General features: G+C 40.6%; 1 protein-coding gene across 1 annotated transcript; it reads right to left on the bottom strand.

Annotated features, from left to right (window-relative positions):
• Positions 1 to 5,495: 5,495 nt before the first annotated feature.
• On the bottom strand, positions 5,496 to 19,566 carry LOC111977818 (potassium channel subfamily K member 18-like). Its single transcript, XM_024007517.2, has 3 exons — positions 19,289 to 19,566; positions 18,960 to 19,115; positions 5,496 to 6,379 (listed from the first exon to the last, which is right to left on the bottom strand). The coding sequence occupies exons 1-3, from the start codon at positions 19,509 to 19,511 to the stop codon at positions 5,541 to 5,543; spliced, it is 1,218 nt and encodes a 405-aa protein (XP_023863285.1). The 5' UTR covers positions 19,512 to 19,566; the 3' UTR covers positions 5,496 to 5,540.
• Positions 19,567 to 20,193: the final 627 nt, after the last annotated feature.

Here is a 20,193-nt window from a genome sequence, read left to right as displayed (position 1 = left end):
TGTTTCCCCTGTTGAACTCAGCCAACTCCAACCTCACTCTACACTTCTGCTTTTCCTGCATCTCATCTGAGCTTCCCCGGTTCTGCACTCCATATTTCTCTGTGTACAATACACGTTTTGGTTCATTCGTCCCGGGTTCCTCTTCTGAGTCTGCTCTTGGGTTCCCCCGTTTCGCACCGCGTAACAATATAGTTCCTGTGGGTGCGAGGGAAAACTACTGGAACTTTTGTCAACTGTCAAAAAACCTTTTATTTTGATCCACTCACACAGGAGTAATAGGAAAGGGGGGATACCTAGTCAGTTGTCCAACTTAATGTATTCAACTGAAATGTGTCTCTGCATTTAACCCAACCCCTCTGAATCAGAGAGGACCGGGGGGCTGACATAATTGACATCCATGTCTTCAGCGCCTGGGGAACAGCAGGTTAACTGCCTTGCACAGGGGCAGAACGACAGATTTTTTTTACCTTGTCAGCTCAGGGATTCGATCCGGCAACCTTTCGGTTACTGGCCCAACCCTCTAACCACTAGGCAGGCCTAGTTCAATAATTTTGTGGAGAAAAAAAGTTTAAATGTTTTAATTTCGATATGTCAGGGGTTGCTTCAGCACCACTTACTTCCCGTGGCTTTGTAAAAAAAACGATACTCTTGTCTATTTTGAAAATGACTCGTCATTATGTATTCAGTAAAGGGTGGCAATGGCACCATCTTGTGTTATATGACGTCTCTTGCATCATGAGAATGCGAAACTGACACTTAGTAAGCCTATGTGTTGCCATAAACAGGGAACCACCTACAGTATCTGTGCATCGCCAATTCTGTGGAGACATAAAGATGACATAGCTGTTATCTGTCTAGACTTCACGCGACTGTCAGTGTGATCGCATTGCTTTTTATTGGCCCCGGATGTATCCACGACCTTCATCCAGTTAAACTGAAGCAAATCTTAACTATATTGACATATTCAAACTATCATGTCACCCACCAGTTTACAGATCATTTAATCCACATCAAAAGGATGTTGACCAAGAAGGCTCGTATTATAAAGATGGACAAAAATGACCTTCACTCTTTCTGCAACCCATGATGTTTTACCCATTGTAGCCTATTCACGTCCTTGACCTACTGTATGAGATCTTCAGCTAATTGAGTAACCATAGCCTCTTGCCCCTCCGGTTGGATAGCTGACAAGTTTATCAATAACTTTTCTTACATTGAGTGCATTTTTTCAGTTTTTGTGGTTTATTAGTATGTTGCTGCTGTGGGAGTAGATCAAATATTTTGTTCTATGGGTTACCTCAAGATACACTAAGGGGAAATTGCTTCTGTCTGAAATAACACAGTTGCTTTCCTGAATTGTAGTAGGCCCATGTTGTTGCTACTGGGGTTTTATGAGATGCCGGTACAGTATGTTGGTTGTGGTCTCCTCTGATTGGCCATTGACAACAACCCCGACTTTACAACATTGTTCTTCAGGTTGAGCTGTCAGACTTCACTCTCAACCTTTCTTTTTTCTCTCTGCTCTCTGAGAATTTGCTGCCATACTAAAAGGATATAAGCATATCATATTTTGCTGTTTGAGTCTGATTTAAACAAGTTTTGATGTGTCACGATGTCTCACGTTGTTTCCTTCATGAAAAATGTGGACACCACACATTGAGTTGAACGTGTTTTAATGGTGGTGTGAAAGCAGGATATACAGTTGGCTGGACACAGCATGAGCTTATACATGCAGGGTGATTAAGATAACAACATATTTCAGAGAATATGTCATCTCTTCTCCATTACAATTTTAAACAAACAATTTAAGTAAACTACCGTATACATGTTAATAGTTACTGGCACATACAATGCACACAGTCAAATACTAGCTCAATGAACACAGAAGGCAAGTTACATTTTTTTGATTGGTAATACTTAATTTTACATTACCAAGAATTTATACATGATAATTACACAATAATAACCATTTGGTACCAGGTACTATAGTTACTAGCCTAATTGTGTTAAATTAAGTAAATACCAGAAAAAAATGCATTGATAATAAATACAAGGTCAATACAATGACCATATATTTTTTTATATATAAACTGCTACCACATTAGTCCCTATAGAGAAGGCACTGAGAAATGCAGGTGCAAGCTTTATTGTGCACTTATTTCACAACTTCAACAAAGACTCACCAAAGCAAGTCATTGCAGCTTCAGTCAAATCTGGGATGTCCCTATCCTAAATCAAAGATAGAATAGTGGAACAACAGGTTGAACCGAAGACAACATGCATACCGTTGATAATATAAGTAACTCTTTGGATAAATATATTCATCACAGGAGGTTGGTGGCACCTTAATTGGGGAGAACGGGCTCGTGGTAATGGCTAGAATGGAATAGTTGGAATGGTATCAAATACATCAAACACATGTTTCCCATGTGTTTGATGCCATTCCATTCGCTCCATAGTTTCATTCATCATTTTAGGCAATGTTGGAATGATTTCATTGTTTTTCTTACTTTGTGTATTATAATTAGCTTGTGCTTTTCTTCACGAGGAGAGGATACTATATAATGTATTATGTATTACATATTTTCTGTAAAAGTGTATCCTCGTTATTGTCACGCCCTGACCATAGAGAGATTTTTTTCTATTTTGGTTAGGTCGGGGTGTGACTAGGGGGGTGTTCCTATCTAGGTTGTCTATTTCTATGTTGGCATGGTATGGTTCCCAATCAGAGGCAGCTGTTTATCGTTGTCTCTGATTGGGGATCATATTTAGGCAGCCATTTCCCCACTGTGTTTTGTGGGATCTTGTTTTTGTGTTGTTGCCTGTGAGCACTCCAGAACGTTTCGTTTATTCTTACCCATATCACGCTGCGCCTTGGTCCGAATGTTCTTACGATGATAGTGACAGTTATTGTATTTTCCTTCCTTTTCAGACCACATAGGCCTAATAAAATAACAACATGTTGTGAGTGGCTTTGCTGGCATGCATCTACAAAAGTTGGTTGAGTTTGCCCCACCAAGATTTACATGCTAAAATCACCACTGCATTGAGTGTACAAACATTCAGAACACCTGCTCTTTCCATGAAATAAACAGACCAGTTCAATCAAATCAAATTGTATCTGTCACATATGCTGAATACAACAGGTGTAGACCTTACCGTGAAATGCTTACTTACAAGCCCTTAACCAACAATGCAGTTCAAGCAAGAGTTAAGAAAATATTTACTAAATAAACTACAGTAAAAATAAAATAAAAAGTAGAACAAAATAACAATAACAAGGCTGTGTACCGGTACCGAGTCAATGTGCTGGGGTACAGGTTAGTCAAGGTAATTTGTACGTGTAGGTAGGGGTAAAGTGACTATGCATAGAAAATAAACAGCGAGTAGCAGCAGTGTAAAAACAAAGGGGGGGGGGGGGGGGGAAATGTAAATAGTCCGGGTGGCCATTTGATTAATTGTTCAGCAGTCTTATGGCTTGGAGGTAGAAGCTGTTAAGGAGCCTTTTTGACCTAGACTTGGTGCTCCGGTACTGCTTGCCGTGCGGTAGCAGAGAGAACAGTCTATGATTTGGGTGACTGGAGTCTTTGACAATTCTTGGTCCTTCCCCTGACACCGCTTAGTATATAGGTCCTGGATGGCAGGAAGCTTGGCCCCAGTGATGTACTGGGCCGTACACACTACACTCTGTAGCGCCTAACGGTTAGATGCCGAGCAGTTGCCATACCAGGCGGTGATGCAACCAGTCAGGATGCTCTCAATGGTGCAGCTGTATAACTTTTTGTGGATCTGGGGACCCATGCCAAATCTTTTCAGTCTCATGAGGGGGAAAAGACGTTGTCGTGCCTACTTCACGACTTTCTTGGTGTGTTTGGACCATGATAGTTTGTTGATGATGTGGACACCAAGGAACTTGAAACTCTCGACCCGCTCCACTACAGCCTCGTTGATGTGAATGGGGGCGTGTTTGGCCCTCCTTTTCCTGTAGTCCACGATCATCTCCTTTGTCTTGCTCACGTTGAGGGAGAGGTTGTTGTCTCTGACCTCATCCCTATAGGCTCTCTCATCGTTGTCCCAGGTGAAAGCTATGATCCCTTATTGACGTCACCGGTTAAATCCCCTTCAATCAGTGTAGATGAAGGGGAGCAGGTTAAATATAGATTTTTAAGCCTAGAGACAATTGAGATATGGATTGTGTATGTGTGACATTCAGACGGTGAATGGGCAAGACAAAATATTTAAGTGGTAGTAGGTGCCAGGCACGCCGGTTTGAGTGTGTCAATAACTGCAACCCTGCTGGGTTTTTTACACTCAACAGTTTCCCGTGTGTATCAAGAATGGTCCACCACCCACAGGACATCCAGCCAACTTGACACTACTGTGGGAAGCACTGGAGTCAACATGGGCGGAATGATTTTGACACCTTGTTGTCACGTCCTGACCATAGAAAGCCTGTATTTTCTATGGTAGAGTAGGTCAGGGCGTGACTAGGAGTTTTAGTCTAGTTTATTATTTCTATGTGCGGTTCTAGGTTTAATTTTCTATGTTGGGGTTTGTGTATGATTCCCAATTAGAAGCAGCTGGTAATCGTTGTCTCTAATTGGGGATCATACTTAAGTTGCATTTTTCCACCTGTGGGTTATGGGATATTGTTTGAATGTATGTGTTTTGAGTTAGTGCACATAGCATATCTGTAGTCACGGTTAGTTTATTGTTTATTTGTTTTTGTCGTTGCTTAGTTTCACTTTCATTAAAATATGTGGAACTCAACATACGCTGTGCCCTGGTCCGATATTCATTCTAACGAACGTGACACTTGTAGAGTCCATGCCCCGACGAATTGAGGCTGTTTTGAGGGCAAAAGTGGGTGCAACTCAATATTAGCAAGGTGTTCCTAATGTTTTTGTGTTTATTCAGGCAACAGACATGTAAGATGAATCTCACACAGATAACATCACACAATTTTGCTTAAAGTGGCACTCCAGTCTAGTTTTAACCTAATTTAATACCTGATTTACTTAACAAAAGGAACATCTCAATAGGTGGTCAAGGTGAGTCATGACATATCACAGGAGGGTGAGCCTTTCCACTTTTGTTCTCTAATGTTCCTCTATTGGTCCTCAGGCAAGGAGGGAGGGTGATGACATCACGACTTCCCATCAGACCAACTCCTTGAATGCCCTATTCCTTGAAGTTTGTAATTGTGTCTAAAAAACACTATTTCTCTCAACGTTTTGGTTTTACCCTTGAGTGTGTGTACTTTACTGTATTTATACTTGGGATATCACTTTTCAACAGGATTGTTTTTAAATAACTGGAGGATGTCTTTAAGCATTGGCCACATGCACATTTTCATTTGCTCATGCTAATGATGAGGGGTCAACTCAAGGGTTATCTTTGCATCGCCCTGAGCTAGACACTGTTCCCAAGTCAGCCATACAGAACTTCAACTCCACTCTTAGTGCTTTTTGGACCCACAGTGCAGGGACTTATAACCCTAGAACTCTTGAGCTGCCCGATGGTGGCCAAAACTCTTCGATTCAGTCGCTCCCCAAATTGTCATACCTCTCCACCTTCCCCCCGCTGATACAGCGCATGCACTGGCGGTAACAGCTGACGATGCGTGACTGGCCCAGCTTGAAGGCCATGGACATGATGGCCATGCCCGTGATGATGAAGACGAAGGTGAGCATGAAGTACTTGGGGTGGTTGGGCACGATGTCACCGAAGCCGATGGTGGTGAGGGTGATGAAGCAAAAGTAGTAGGCGTCAAAGGTGTTGAACTCTGTCTCCCACAGGGGCAGGATGAGGCCTCCAAACAGGATGTAGGCAAACACCACCACCAGGATGAGGAGCAGCGGGACGTTTAGCTTGTCCATACTCTCCCCGATGCCTGTGAAGTCCCAGATGGCAAAGTCCTTGGGCAAGGGAAGCATGCTGTCCAGCTCATGGCAAGAAAGGCTCCGCACCAGTGGGCCCTGCCTGTTGAAGTTCTCTCGTGCAATGATGCAGTCAAAGATCTTTGTGTTGTTCAGCAACTGGTTGGGCTTGCGATTCACAGACTGCTGGCTGTGAAGGACCTGTCGGATGTCGATGGGCTCCCGGACCACCACCTTGTGGCTGAATGTGTAGGTTCCGTCCTGGAGGCCCCCCTGGCCCCCGTCCCCTGGCTTCTCTGTGTGATGGGAGGGGAACCAGTGGCCATATTGACGCAACCTGCAGAAGAGATTGTGCAGGTGGATGTAGGCCCTGGACAGGAGCACGGCCATGAGGTCTCCCACATCTGTGATGACCAGGAGCATGAGGGGGATACCCACCATGGCATACAGGATACAGACCACCTTACCATTCAGGGTCACCGGATAGATCTCTCCATAACCTGAGACAAGAAGAGCAGCAAGGTATTCATTATCTCCCTCATATCCAAATATAATATTTTGTGACAACATTTTTGAGTCAAACTTCAAATGATATTGTAAAAATGATATGTACACTACCAACATACAACAAAGACATGTAGAAGGTTGAAACAATACATTTTTTAAAAGATGGTTTTGGATCTACAGTGCCTTGCAAAAGTATTGGCGTTTTTTCCTATTTTGTTGCATTACAACCTGTAATTTAAATGGATTTTTATTTGGATTACATGTAATGGACATACACAAATTAGGTCAAATTGGTGAAGTGAATCGAAAAAAATTACTTGTTTAAATTTAATTTAATTGTTTTAAACTGAAAAGTGGTGCGTGCGTATGTATTCACCCCTTTTGCTATGAAGCCGCTAAATAAGATCTGGTGCAACCAATTACCTTCAGAAGTCACATAACTAGTTAAATAAAGTCCACCTGTGTGCAATCTAAGTGTCACATGATCTCACATGATCTCAGTATATATACACTTGTTCTGAAAGGCCCCAGAGTCTGCAACACCACTAAGCAAGGGGCACCACCAAGAAAGCGACACTATGTAGACCAAGGAGCTCTCCAAACAGGTCAGCGAAAAAGTTGTGGAGAAGTACAGATCATGGTTGGCTTAAAAAAAAATATCAGAAACTTTGAACATCCCACGGATCACCATTAAATCCATTATTAAAAATGGAAAGAATATGGCAACACAACAAACCTGCCAAGAGAGGGCCGCCCAACAAAACTCACGACCAGGCAACAAAGGGCATTAATCAGAGAGGCAAGAAAGTGACCAAAGATAACCCTGAAGGAGCTGCAAAACTCCACAGTGGAGATTGGAGTATCTAGCCATAGGACCACTTTAAGCAGTACACTCCACAGAGCTAGGCTTTACGGAAGAGTGGCCAGAAAAATATAAGCAAACATGTTTGGTGTTTGCCAAAAGGCATGTGGGAGACTCCCCAAACATATGGAAGAAGGTACCCTGGTCAGATGAGACTAAAATTGAGCTTTTTGGCCACCATGGAAAACACTATGTCTGGTGCAAACTCAACACCTCTCATCACCCCGAGAACACCATCCCTACAGTGAAGCACGGTGGTGGCAGCATCATGCTGTGGGGATGTTTTTCATCGGCAGGGATTGGGAAACTGGTCAGAATTGAAGGAATGGTGGATGGCGCTAAATACAGGGAAATCTTGAGGGGAGCCTGTTTCAGTCTTCCAGAGATTTGAGACTGGGATGGAGGTTCACCTTCCAGCAGGACAATGACCCTAAGCATACTGCTAAAGCAACACTCGAGTGGTTTAAGGGAAACATTTAAATATCTTCAAATGGCCTAGTCAAAGCCCAGACCTCAATCCAATTGAGAATCTGTGGTATGACTTAAAGATTGCTGTACACCAGCGGAAGCCATCCAACTTGAAGGAGCTGGAGCTCTTTTTCCTTGAAGAAGGGGGGGGGGGGGGTAGTGAATAGTTATGCACGCAATAGTTTTATTTTTTTGGTCTTATTTCAAGTTTGTTTCACAAAAATAATATTTTGCATCTTCAAAGTGGTAGGCATGTTGTGTAAATCAAATGATACACTCCCTGCAAAAATCCATTTTAATTCCAGGTTGTAAGGCAACAAAATAGGAAAAATGCCAAGGGGGTGAATACTTTCGCAAGCCACTGTATTGCTGCCATCTGTTGGTCATATCTATAAGCTGCCTTTGCTGATTCTTCTCTCGGGGCATTCAGGGACAGATAACTATGCTCATTGCGCAGGTATTGCTATCATAGCCTTATTATTCAGTTTCAATCACAGTCAGTGTAACATTATGCTGAAAAATTACTATTAGTGGTTAAATGGGGGAATCTGCAGTCCAGCAATAACAAAGTGGAAACCCCGCCAATGTTCTGATAAAAAGCTGAGGGACAAGGCTGGAGAAATGTAACCACTCTCAAATTCACAGACATATCTATGGAAGCGATGACTGGCCATCCATGATATACAAATATAGTTTTAACCATGCTTTGAGGCTATACGGTGTTTGTTTACAATTACATTATTTACAAGAAATGTAATAATACAAGCTTATATTTTTGGTTCTGAGGGGGTACGACAGTTGAAGTAAGCTCAATAGGCATTTATTAGGGGTTCACAGCCTATCGTTATTCTTAGATGTTTTTTTCCCCTTGACATGGTCAAATAACTCAAGCATAGATTAGTATCTTTTTTCTAATTTGGCACACAGAAACTAGAGGCCATCAGTAACTTGTTCAAAAAGAATGGCCCCGATGGCACCGACCGTTATGAGCAGTCTCACTTAAATCATCATATTGGACGCCCCATTTGACACATCTCTTAACATAGTTCAAGGAAAGCAAAGGGATTAGTTAAGAAATGGCTGAGTTATTGGTAGATCAGGAAATCAGATGTTTCATGTCCATTTAAATCCTTTGTAAATCCACTTCACAATGGCCTATCAACTTGAAACCTTTTAGGGTCATCAAAAATTACCGTAATGAACCATGTTTTTGCACTGATATCTTAAAAAATAAGGAAACTATTAACAATTCACTTCTTTGACTATGTAATGCTAATGCTTAAAATAATCATAAAACATCTTCTCATGTACTAAAAGTCAGATTCACTACAAATGTTGTCTTTGGGCTCATCACAATGGTCCCTAAAGAGATGGAGAAAATAAAGTTGATGCATTCAAAGATGGCCACACTATACCAGTGCTAAAATATGCTTCTCATGAACCATAGGGCCAAATGACACCAAATGTGGAATCTAGGCCCATGGTACATATCTTAAAGATGCACTATGCAGAAATTGTTCCTCCATTTCCTGGATGCTAAAATTGTAATTGTTTGCCTAATTTCAGTTTGTGATAAAACAAGCAAATATTGTGTAGAGAATCATTGTACGATCTAAACTGCTGTGAAATATATTTTCCATAACAAAACATATTGTATGTTCAGCTATGTGAAACAAATGTGAAAGACGCAAAAACAAAACTTAAGAATGGGAAGCATAGAAATAGTGCACATAGAACAGATCTACCGCTTCTTAGACTTGAGTTCAATGAGAATGGCAGATCTATAACACAGATTTCTATGTGAATTTGGTCATATTGCAGCTTTAACTTAGTTTAAGAAAAGCTAAGGGATTGGTCAAAAGATGGCTGAGTAATTGATAAATCTAAATTCAGATTTTACATGTCATTTTAAGCTACTGTAAATCCACTCCACAGTGGCCTGTCAATTTACAACGTGTCATCGCTATCATGGAATTTGGAATTGATATCTCAAAACACAAGGAAACTATTAACAACTCATTCTTTGCATATGTAATGCTAATGCTCAAAATTATCTGCAATCATCTTCTCCTCATGAACCATATGTCAGATTCACTCCAGATTGTGTATTGAGACTCATGATTGAACATCAAGGTAGATAGTTCCTACATGATAAAATGCTTGCTTTGATATCCAACTGATATTTTTTCCATTCTGTCATCCTGTGAACTCCGTTCATATATTCTATTAATTTAAAAGTAAACATTTGATGTAGCAATCGCAGATTGCCCCTTTAAAGGTACTGTTCAAAAGCAGCTGTTGGCTGACTTTTATGAGAGATAAGAAAATGTATCTCTGACTTACTAAAAGATATGTGCTGTCGCTGAGGGGGGTGATGCTTGTTAGCATTACTCCCATAGCATAGAATGGAAGGCATGCATGGAATACCATGCATTTTCTCTCACTTGAGAGTGTCCCTGGAGATGGTGATATGATGTAGCACTAACTTAATAACAGTGAAATCTCTCACTATAGACACTCATCATTGCCTCAACGACACGTGCACAATAACAATCTCATACAAGCTCAATAATTTACAATTTTGACTACTACGGGATAAAGAGGGGAAATAGTTGAGATGGGATCCATTGTGGCTTTTTAGTAGCGACATGAGGATACAATTGAAGTCGGAAGTTTACATACACCTTAGCCAAATACATTTAAACTCAGTTTTTCACAATTCTTGACATTTAATCCTAGTAACAATTCCCTGTCTTAGGTCAGTTAGGATCACCACTTTATTTTCAGAATGTGAAATGTCAGAATATTAGTAGAGAGAATTATTTATTTCAGCATTTCTTTCTTTCATCACATTCCCAGTGGGTCAGAAGTTTACATACACTCAAATAGTATTTGGTAGCATTGCCTTTATATTGTTTAACTTGAGTCAAACATTTCAGGTAGCCTTCCACAAGCTTCCCACAATAAGTTGGGTGAATTTTGGCACATTCCTCCTGACAGAGCTGGTGTAACTGAGTCAGGTATGTAGGCCTCCTTGCTCGCACACACTTTTTCAGTTCTGCCCACACATTTTCTATAGGATTGAGGTCAGGGCTTTGTGATGGCCACTTCAATACCTTGACTTTGTTGTCCTTAAGCCATTTTGCCATAACTTTGGAAGTATGCTTGGGGTCATTGTCCATTTGGAAGACCCATTTGTGACCAAGCTTTAACTTCCTGACTGATGTCTTGAGATGTTGCTTCAATATATCCACATATTTTTCTTCCTCATGATGCCATCTATATGTTGTGAAGTGCACCAGTCCCTCCTCCAGCAAAGCACCCCCACAACATGATGCTGCCACCACATGATTCACGGTTGGGATGGTGTTCTTTGGCTTGCAAGCTTCCCCCTTTTTCCTCCAAACATAACGATGGTCATTATGGCCAAACAGTTCTATTTTTGTTTCATCAGACCAGAGGACATTTCTCCAAAAAGTACGATCTTTGTCCCCATGTGCAGTTGCAAACCGTAGTCTGGCTTTTTTATGGCGGTTTTGGAGCAGTGGCTTCTTCCTTGCTGAGCGGCCTTTCAGGTTATGTCAAYATAAGACTAGTTTTACTGTGGATATAGATACTTTTGTACCTCTTCCCTCCAGCATCTTCACAAGGTCCTTTGCTGTTGTTCTGGGATTGATTTGCACTTTTCGCATCATCTCTAGGAGACAGAACACGTCTCCTTCCTGAGCGGTATGATGGCTGCGTGGTCCCATGGTGTTTATACTTGCGTACTATTGTTTGTACAGATGAACGTGGTACCTTCAGGCGTTTGGAAATTTCTCCCAAGAATGAACCAGACTTGTGGAGGTCTACAATTTGTTTCTGAGGTCTTGGCTGATTTAATTTTTTTTCCCACACAATGTCAAGCAAAGAGGCACTGAGTTTGAAGGTAGGCCTTGAAATACATCCACAGGTACACCTGCGATTGACTCAAATTATGTCAATTAGCCTATCAGAAGCTTCTAAAGCCAAGACATAATTTTCTGGAATTTCCCAAGCTGTTTAAAGGCACAGTCAACTTCTGACCAACTGGAATTGTGATACCGTGAATTATAAGTGAAATAATCTGTCTGTAAACAATTGTTGGAAAAATTACTTGTGTCATGCACAAAGTAGATGTCCTAACCGACTTGCCAAAACTACAGTTTGTTAACAAGACATTTGTGTAGTGGTTGACAAACGAGTTTTAATGTCTCCAACCTAAGTGTATGTAAACTTCCGACTTCAACTCTATATTGTGGTGATCTTGGAGACTAAAACCTAGCAAACAAGACTTGTCAATAAAGTGGAAAGAAGTCTTAGGACCGCTAATCCCATTTGGTGATGGGAAATGCATCTTGCTCTTTCGGTAATTTATGGACTCCCTGTTTGCCAACCAAGCTATTAGCCATTAGCCACAATAGCCATGGACCACAATAACTATCATATATCAGACCTTAACAGACTTCCTAATGTATTAATGTTAACAGACTTCCTAATGCATTAATGGCTCATTAGACAATCATCCTGTTGAATGGTTTATTGCCTGCCAACTGTACAGAATACACTAAAAGTTGCCAGATTCAGAACAATGCTAAACAAGATTGACATATTATTCATCAGCAGGTAGTCTATCGGTTAAGAGCGTTGGTCCACTAACCGAAAGGTTGCTAGTTCGAATCTCCAAGTCGACTAGGTGAAAAATCTGTCGGTGCCCTTGAGCAAGGCACTTAACCCTAATTGCTTCTGTAAGTCGCTCTGGATAAGTGCGTCTGCTAAATGATTAAAATGTCAAATCTGCAGTTGATGGGATGGCACATTAACAATCACATCTAGGCACTTATGCTGTAGCTTATAATGGATTTTGAGTGAAGTCAAGACTGGTGGTGAAGCCAAGTCAATGATCTATGTTCTCCACTAGAAGAGAGCTGAAAGAAAAGGCTAACCAATGTCTTATCTTATAACTTTAAATACTGGACATACACTACATTGTCCTCACACTCCCTCAATATAGTAGTAGTTGTCGTGTCGTCTATGACCACATCTGTCATTGACAGTTCAATTATTTGACTAACAAAATCAATAGGGGCCATTTGGAGATCAGGGCCCCTGGGCACGTGCCCTGCATGCCCGGTCGGTATTCGCCGATGATTACTACAAGATTTGATAGCTAGCTAGACTAATTTACCAATCTAAAAATTGTTAGCTGACATGGTTAATTTAGTGACTGTTAGCGACTGACAAAACAAGAGAAAAACTGCCGATGCACAAACACATGTCGACCTTGCACCTTGTGTATTCTACTATTCTAACTCTCAACAGTAAGTTGAGACCCTGACTGTTCCCCCCCAAAAAACCAACCTTTTATGTCGCTTATCCCTGTGGCCGGCACTGCTAAACCCAATAGAAATGTTTGTTTCCTCTGGGAAATAATTGTTAGGGAGGGGGTCAGGAAACCACATTTGTTTAATTTAGAATGTGGTAATGTCTATGTATGTGCTAGATACAAGTCAATGTCAACCATTTTTTTAACAATTCATTTGAAAAAGGGATATAGGTTGGATGAATATAAATTTATATTACAGTCCAGACTTTTTGGAAAATGTTTACAAATCGGTCGCCCTATAAATAATACTGATAACTTTGTCCATGAAATGATCTAACGTGCACAAAGGTGTAACATTTATTATACTGTATTTCCATGTAATGACAAACTATGTATCAGAAGGCTAATGTAGAAGTCAAGTTGGCTATGGTAGGAATTACAGAGAGACAAATCACCAAAATATCACAGCTTCAATCCCTGTTGGCCAAACATGTTGTTTCATGGTTGACTGCTGATGGATGGAGAGCAGGTCCTCCATTTTCTACAGCCTGGTAGCATCAATTCACTCAGGGAGCACAGCACACAGCCACTAAGACCAAAGTACATCAAGCCTCAGGCAAACAACATGAGCCAATGTGGTGGAAATCTCAGTGCCCAAATAGATGAGAGAGACAGTCCTATTTGTTTTAAGGTTAATCTTTTTAAAAGATTTACATTGATATTGTACCAATACATCATATATGGTGTTCGAAATCCATGTATGTGTCTTTCAAGCACGCAAATGTATTTTTACAGGAAAGCCATTGTTGCTTAGAGGCTGTCAATCTTTGAGTGACAGTAGGCTGTTTGAGACTGCGCAGATTGAAAATGTGCCAGCCTGTATGGCATGATGCGCTGTTCCAAGTTGTCAAGTGAGGGTTTGTAAGGTCATGAAAAAGTCCTGGGAAGGAGTTTCATAATTGTTGGTAATGTAGTTCATTAAAGCACACTTTTAAATATGATCAATCCATTAAAAAAGTATATATCAGCCATTATCGGAATGACCCTTCAGTGCATGTCTGTGGTGTTGAGTGTGTGCCAGTGCAAAATGCCAGTGCGAGTGAGCCATTGCCCGAGGAGAGAGAGCAAGGGCGCCGCCAGGGATTTTGGGCCCCATGAAAAGATATCACATCGAGCCCCACCACCACAGGCCACACCAACCCTGCACAATTGGTGTAACCACACACCTCCAGAACCCAATCGACCCATTCAAAGCTTTAAATAACTCTACCTTTGCAGGCTTGCAACTCTCTTGTAGTCCAATATATACTGTACGATATTTACTGACAGTGAACTGTGAAAATATAACACTGTGCAGACATGCATGCAGCATTCTGCATACAGTGGAATTCACTATTTGATGCAAGACTGATACCCTCTATAAGAAATGTGCATATAAGGGTCGGGGGTGGAGCCAGCGGGCTGCAAGATATCTCCCCTCAATAACCACTTCCCTCACCTCTCCCTGCCATCTGCCACAGTATTTACAGACATACTAACTAGATCAACAATTCAAAACATAACTTGTAGCAGTTATCTCGCTAGTTAACTATAACTAACTAAGCATTCATTTCGTTACTGCCTTTCCACCGGCACTGTACAGCATAAATACATCTGCACCGTTGGAACGCTGGGATTCCCCTTTATTAAACAGTAGCCATGTAATTGCGACAATGTTAAACATATTCTAAGAATAGCCTAATTGACAAATAAATTGCTGCGCATAGATCTCCCCCGAAATATGAATATTTTAGCATAATATATTAATCTTGGTGGGACAAACTCAACCAAGTTTTTTTACATGCATGCCAGCAAAGCCATTATTTTATTTTATTTGCCCTTTGTAGTCTGAAAAGTAAGGAAAATACAATACACTTGTATAGACAATATACCGCCACACAGACAGCGCATTGCGCAAACAGAACAACCCTCGCAATATCAACTGGAATTAGATGGGTCCACTGCTGAACCTTTTGTTGATTATTTTTTTTTGAATGGGAAGAGACTGTCACTGGCAAACATGGTTACAGAACGAACAATATTATATAGGATCCCCTCTTCGTGAAGAAAAACCCATGAGCTAATTATAATACACACAGTATGCAAAACAATTAAATCATTCCAAGATTGCCTAAAATTATGAATAAGATACTAATGAGATAGACCTAAATAACAGTAGCCTACCTTATCCGATTGATCCCTGATTTATTTAATGAGGTAATTATTTTATGAAGAGTAAAGTATTTGGTTGTAACGTTGAAAAAAATCAAGCCTGCACACCCAGGAGCTCTCCAGACGGATGGCTAACCTCTCTTGGGTAGGGGGCAGTATTTTCACGTCCGGATGAAAAGCGTTCCCAAAGTAAACTGCCTGTTACTCAGGCCCAGAAGCTAGGATATGCATATAATTTGTAGATTTGGATTGAAAACACTCTAAAGTTTCTAAAACTGTTAAAATAATGTATGTGAGTATAACAGAACTGATATGGCAGGCGAAACCTCTAGGACAAACCATCCAGGGAATTTTCTTTTTGAGGTCATAGGATTTTCCACTTGTTTTCTATGGGATACCCTTATTATTAGGAACTTGGTTGCAGTTCCTATGGCTTCCACTAGATGTCAACAGTCTTTAGAAATTGTTCAATGTTTTTCTTTTGAGAAATTAAGAAGTAGTGCTATTCATTGTAAGTGTCACTCCAGGTGGACTCTACTGTTTTGATGCACGTGAACTGGAGCGCGCTTCACGTTGTTTTTATCCGGTATTGGAAAAAGTTTATTCCGTCTTAAATTTTATCAATTATTTACGTTTTAGGGTACCTGAGGTTGGATTAGAAACGTTGTTTGAAATGTTTGGACCAAGTTTCCAGGTAATTTATTAGATACTTTGTAGGCATGTTGGGCGAGTTGAAACCGGTGTATTTCTGAATCAAACGCGCCAAATAAATTGACATTTTTGGGACATAAAGAAGGACATTATCGAACAAAAGGACCATTTGTGATGTTTCTGGGACATTTTGGAGTGCCAACAGAAGAAGATCTTTAAAGGTAAGGCATTAATTATATCGCTAGTTCTGACTTTTGTGGCGAACCTGCCTGGTTGAAATATGATTTTCATGTGTTTGTATGCGGGGCGCTGTCCTCAGATGATCGCATGGTTTGCTTTCGCCGTAAAGCCTTTTTGAAATCTGACACAGCGGCTGGATTAACAAGAAGTTAAGCTTTATTTTGATGTATAACACATATATTTTCAAGAATGCTAAATATTTGAATTTTGTATTTTTGAATTTCTCACTCTGCAATTTCACCGGATGTTGGCCGGACGCTACCGTCCCACCTGCCCATAAGAAGTTAAACCCACATAATTTATGGCGCAGTATACAAGGCATTATTTTGGACTCAATGTTGTTGTGCTGTGCTCACTTGAACGTGGTGCTGCGGTCCGTCTTGTGGGCAAACTTTGTCATCTAACTTTGTCATCTCAGTCTGGCATTCTCTGGATTTATGGGGCTTTCAAGACAACTGGGAACTCAAAAGTAAACAAGGTCGAATCATGATGTCAGTGATCTTCAGGTCAGCGCTCTAGAAAGAGGCCCGAGTTCCCGACTTGAAATTCTGAGTTGGATGACTGTTCAAAACACATTTTCCAGTCCAAGCTCGTTTTTTTCAGAGTTCCCAGTTGTCTTGAATGCACTGAATTCTGAGATTTCCCAGTTCCGAGTTTCCAGTTGTTTTGAATGCAGCAGAAGTCATGCTGGATTGACAGCATGGCCAATGTATTCAATCTTTTCTGGCCCATGGTGTTGCATGTGAATGTTGATCCTTTTAAGCTTGGAAAAGGGACCCTTTCAGAGATATGTTTTAAATCCTTAAAGCCATACTTAGCCCACCTCACCATTGAATAGCAGGCAGGGGAAGCAACATAGTGATTGCTTTGTGATGCTTGCAGTTAGCTATTGATTCCTTCCAAACCACTCATTGATGAATTTGTGTTTTCCAACTTGTGTAATGTTTATCTCCAATGGCCGATGAGCACTGATACGTTTTATCTACACTGAACACTGAAAAATATGAACACATAATGTTAAAGTGTTGGTCCTATGTTTCATGAGCTGAAATAAAAGATCCAAAATAAAAGATCCCAGAAATGTTCCATACGCACAAAAAGCTTATTTCTCTCAGATTTTGTGCACCAATTTGTTTACATCCCTGTTAGTGAGCATTTCTCCTTTGCCAAGATAATCCATCCACTTGACAAGTGTGACATATCAAGAAGCTGATTAAACAGCATGATCATTATACAGGTGCGCCTTGTGCTGGGGAAAATAAAAGGCCATTCTAAAATGTGGAGTTTTGTCAGACAACACAATGCCGAAGATGTCTAAAGTTTTGAGGGAGTGTGCAATTGGCATGCTGACTGCAGGAATGTCCATCAGAGCTGTTTTAGAGAATTTGGCAGTACATCCAACCGGCCTCACAACCGCAGACCACGTACGTGTATGGCGTCGTGCTCGCGAGCGGTTTGCTGATGTCAATGTTGTGAATAGAGTGCCCCATGGTGGTGGTGGGGTTATGGTATGGGCAGGCATAAGCTATAGACAACAAACACAAATGTATTTGATCTAATATCCAGCCAATATCCAGCAACTTCGCACTGCCATTGAAGAGGAGTGGTGCAACATTCCACAGTCCACAATCAACAGCCTGATCAACTAACTATATGCAAAGCATATGTGTCGCGCTGCATGAGGCAAATGGTGGTCACACCAGATACTGACTGGTTTTCTGATCCACGCCCCTACCTTTTTTTAAGGTATCTGTGACTGGGAATACATATCTGTATTCCCAGTCATGTGAAATCCTAGATTAGGGCCTATTGAATGTATTTCAATTGACTTATTTCCTTATATGAACTCTAACTCAGTAAAATCTTTGAAATTGTTGCATGTTGCGTTTATATTTTTGTTCAGTATGTAATTTCTCTTCATATGACATGGATGGAAAAAGATTTACCAGTAGATTGTCAACATAATTCAGGATGATGAGTCCTTGTCAAACTTGCTAGCTACGATTGTGAAAGTATGATGTTAACGTGATCCTTCCAGTTAAAGCTACTGTAGATATAAAGTTATTTGACGTAATTTTATCTGAGGCCAATTACTTTGACTCTTCTTGGACGGGCACTTCTAATGTAAATCTATGGCAGCACCCAAGGGGGCATGAACTGCCTAGCTCTCCCTGTAGATTCGTCGGTGACGTAGTTTCTCCACTTAGCCAATCACGGCGCATCTAGAGAAGATTACCAATGCCTACGCTATGTATTTTTGCTGGCTGCCCCTCCACCACAGAAAGCACTGAGCTAGGCTGAAACACCTCCATTTTGGAGCTGCCTTACTCAAGAAAGAGACTGTTTTTATGTTTTTTAACTCAATGTTTTTGATTTTTTTTTTTACATTGTTTGCAAACTGATATGTGACACGAAATAATGAAAAAATAACTTGCAAAACAGGCGCACAAAAAAATTATAGACTGGTTGCAACTGCTGCAATGCAGGACTCTTTAAAATGTTGCTTTAAAAAGGCTTCTGAAGTTTGTAATTTGTACTTTCAAATGTTATACTTGATTTCCCCATATGAAACATTTATCAACCCCTACAAAAACGTCCATTAATTATAATTATCCACATAAGAATCCACATTTCCTATTGCTGCAGGATTATTTTCCTGCAGTAGCAAATTAAAATCCTACACCTGCACACCAGTATTGTAGTATAGGCCTAAAGTGTTGTCTTAATTTGGAATATTTTGTGTTTGTTTTGCATGTCTTTTGAAATGTAACTTATGTTTGTGCATTAGATTACTTACCCACGGTTGTGAATACAGTACAGCAGAAGAACAAGGATGCATCATATGTCCATCGCTCTGGACGTTGAAGCCATATGGACTTGAACCCCCTGTTGATTTCTTTCTCTAGTTCTTTTACCAAATCTTGTTCTTGAGTAGAATTGCTGGACGAATTAACTGCAAGTAAAATGCTATTATTTGAATAAAAGTAGACTACACTTAAAAAGAAAACAAATTTACACCACATTTTCACCCCATCTATAAAGACTTTACAACTCACGCGTACTACAAAAACAAAATGTATACTGGTGTTATCAACATAGATCGAGCTTTCTGGTATTTTACCTTACCTGGATAATTCTGAATTGTGCGCACCAGTTCACCCAAAAACTCACGATATTCCCCTTCTGTGTTGTACACACGCCCTCCCTCTATGTACCAGAATAGCACCGCTCCCAAGGCTGCATATCCGACGAGTGAAAGTATGAGAAAAACGTGAGGAAACAGCTTCCATAGATTCCACTTTTTTGACTTCTCTATCGAACTTCGTGCCTTTCCCTCTGCCACCGACATCTTCCAGTCTCTGAAGAGCTATTGTATCGCAATTCCAAATGATCTCTCCACTGTAAGGCTGTCAAGACGGTCCGACGGCAAGAAGCGCAGGACTTGGCCATCCCTCTGCATTAAGCAAACCCTGACTCAAAGTCCCCCAGGAGACAAGTGCTATTGACTCCAACGAATTATCCCTCCATTTGTAGTCTAAACATCCACAGACACGGCAGAAAGATGTTGTCTCTTGGAAGGCATCCAACAATTAAGATCCATCTAATGCATCTTCATCTCAGGATGAAACTCCACAAAAGAGGACATTTATTCGTTTGGTACTTTATTTCACATTAAAGCCTCCTAAACTGGATAATGCAATTGCCATTTTAATCAGTTAACACAATTTGATCTTGCCCCCTTGCCTTTTTGTACATTGAGCAACAGGTGTTGATCTGTATTTCGCTAGCCCATATGCCAGTTCGGTTTCAGAGGAACAACTCCAGGCTTCTCAAATACCAGGCAGTAAAAGAGACAATAGAATGCACAGGGACAAAACTACCTTAAAAACATCTTACAACCATTACAACTAACTTCTGCTGCCATAAATCACAATGAAAATCATTGGGTGAATCATGACCATTGCTAAAACATTGCCTACTGAAAATAGGCCTACTGTTTTACTCAGTTGTGATATTTATTGTACAAAGAG

Source organism: Salvelinus sp. IW2-2015, linkage group LG18, assembly GCF_002910315.2.
Source record: "Salvelinus sp. IW2-2015 linkage group LG18, ASM291031v2, whole genome shotgun sequence".
In the NCBI taxonomy this organism is placed as follows: domain Eukaryota; kingdom Metazoa; phylum Chordata; class Actinopteri; order Salmoniformes; family Salmonidae; genus Salvelinus; species Salvelinus sp. IW2-2015.
This window is presented reverse-complemented; position numbering and strand designations above follow the sequence as displayed.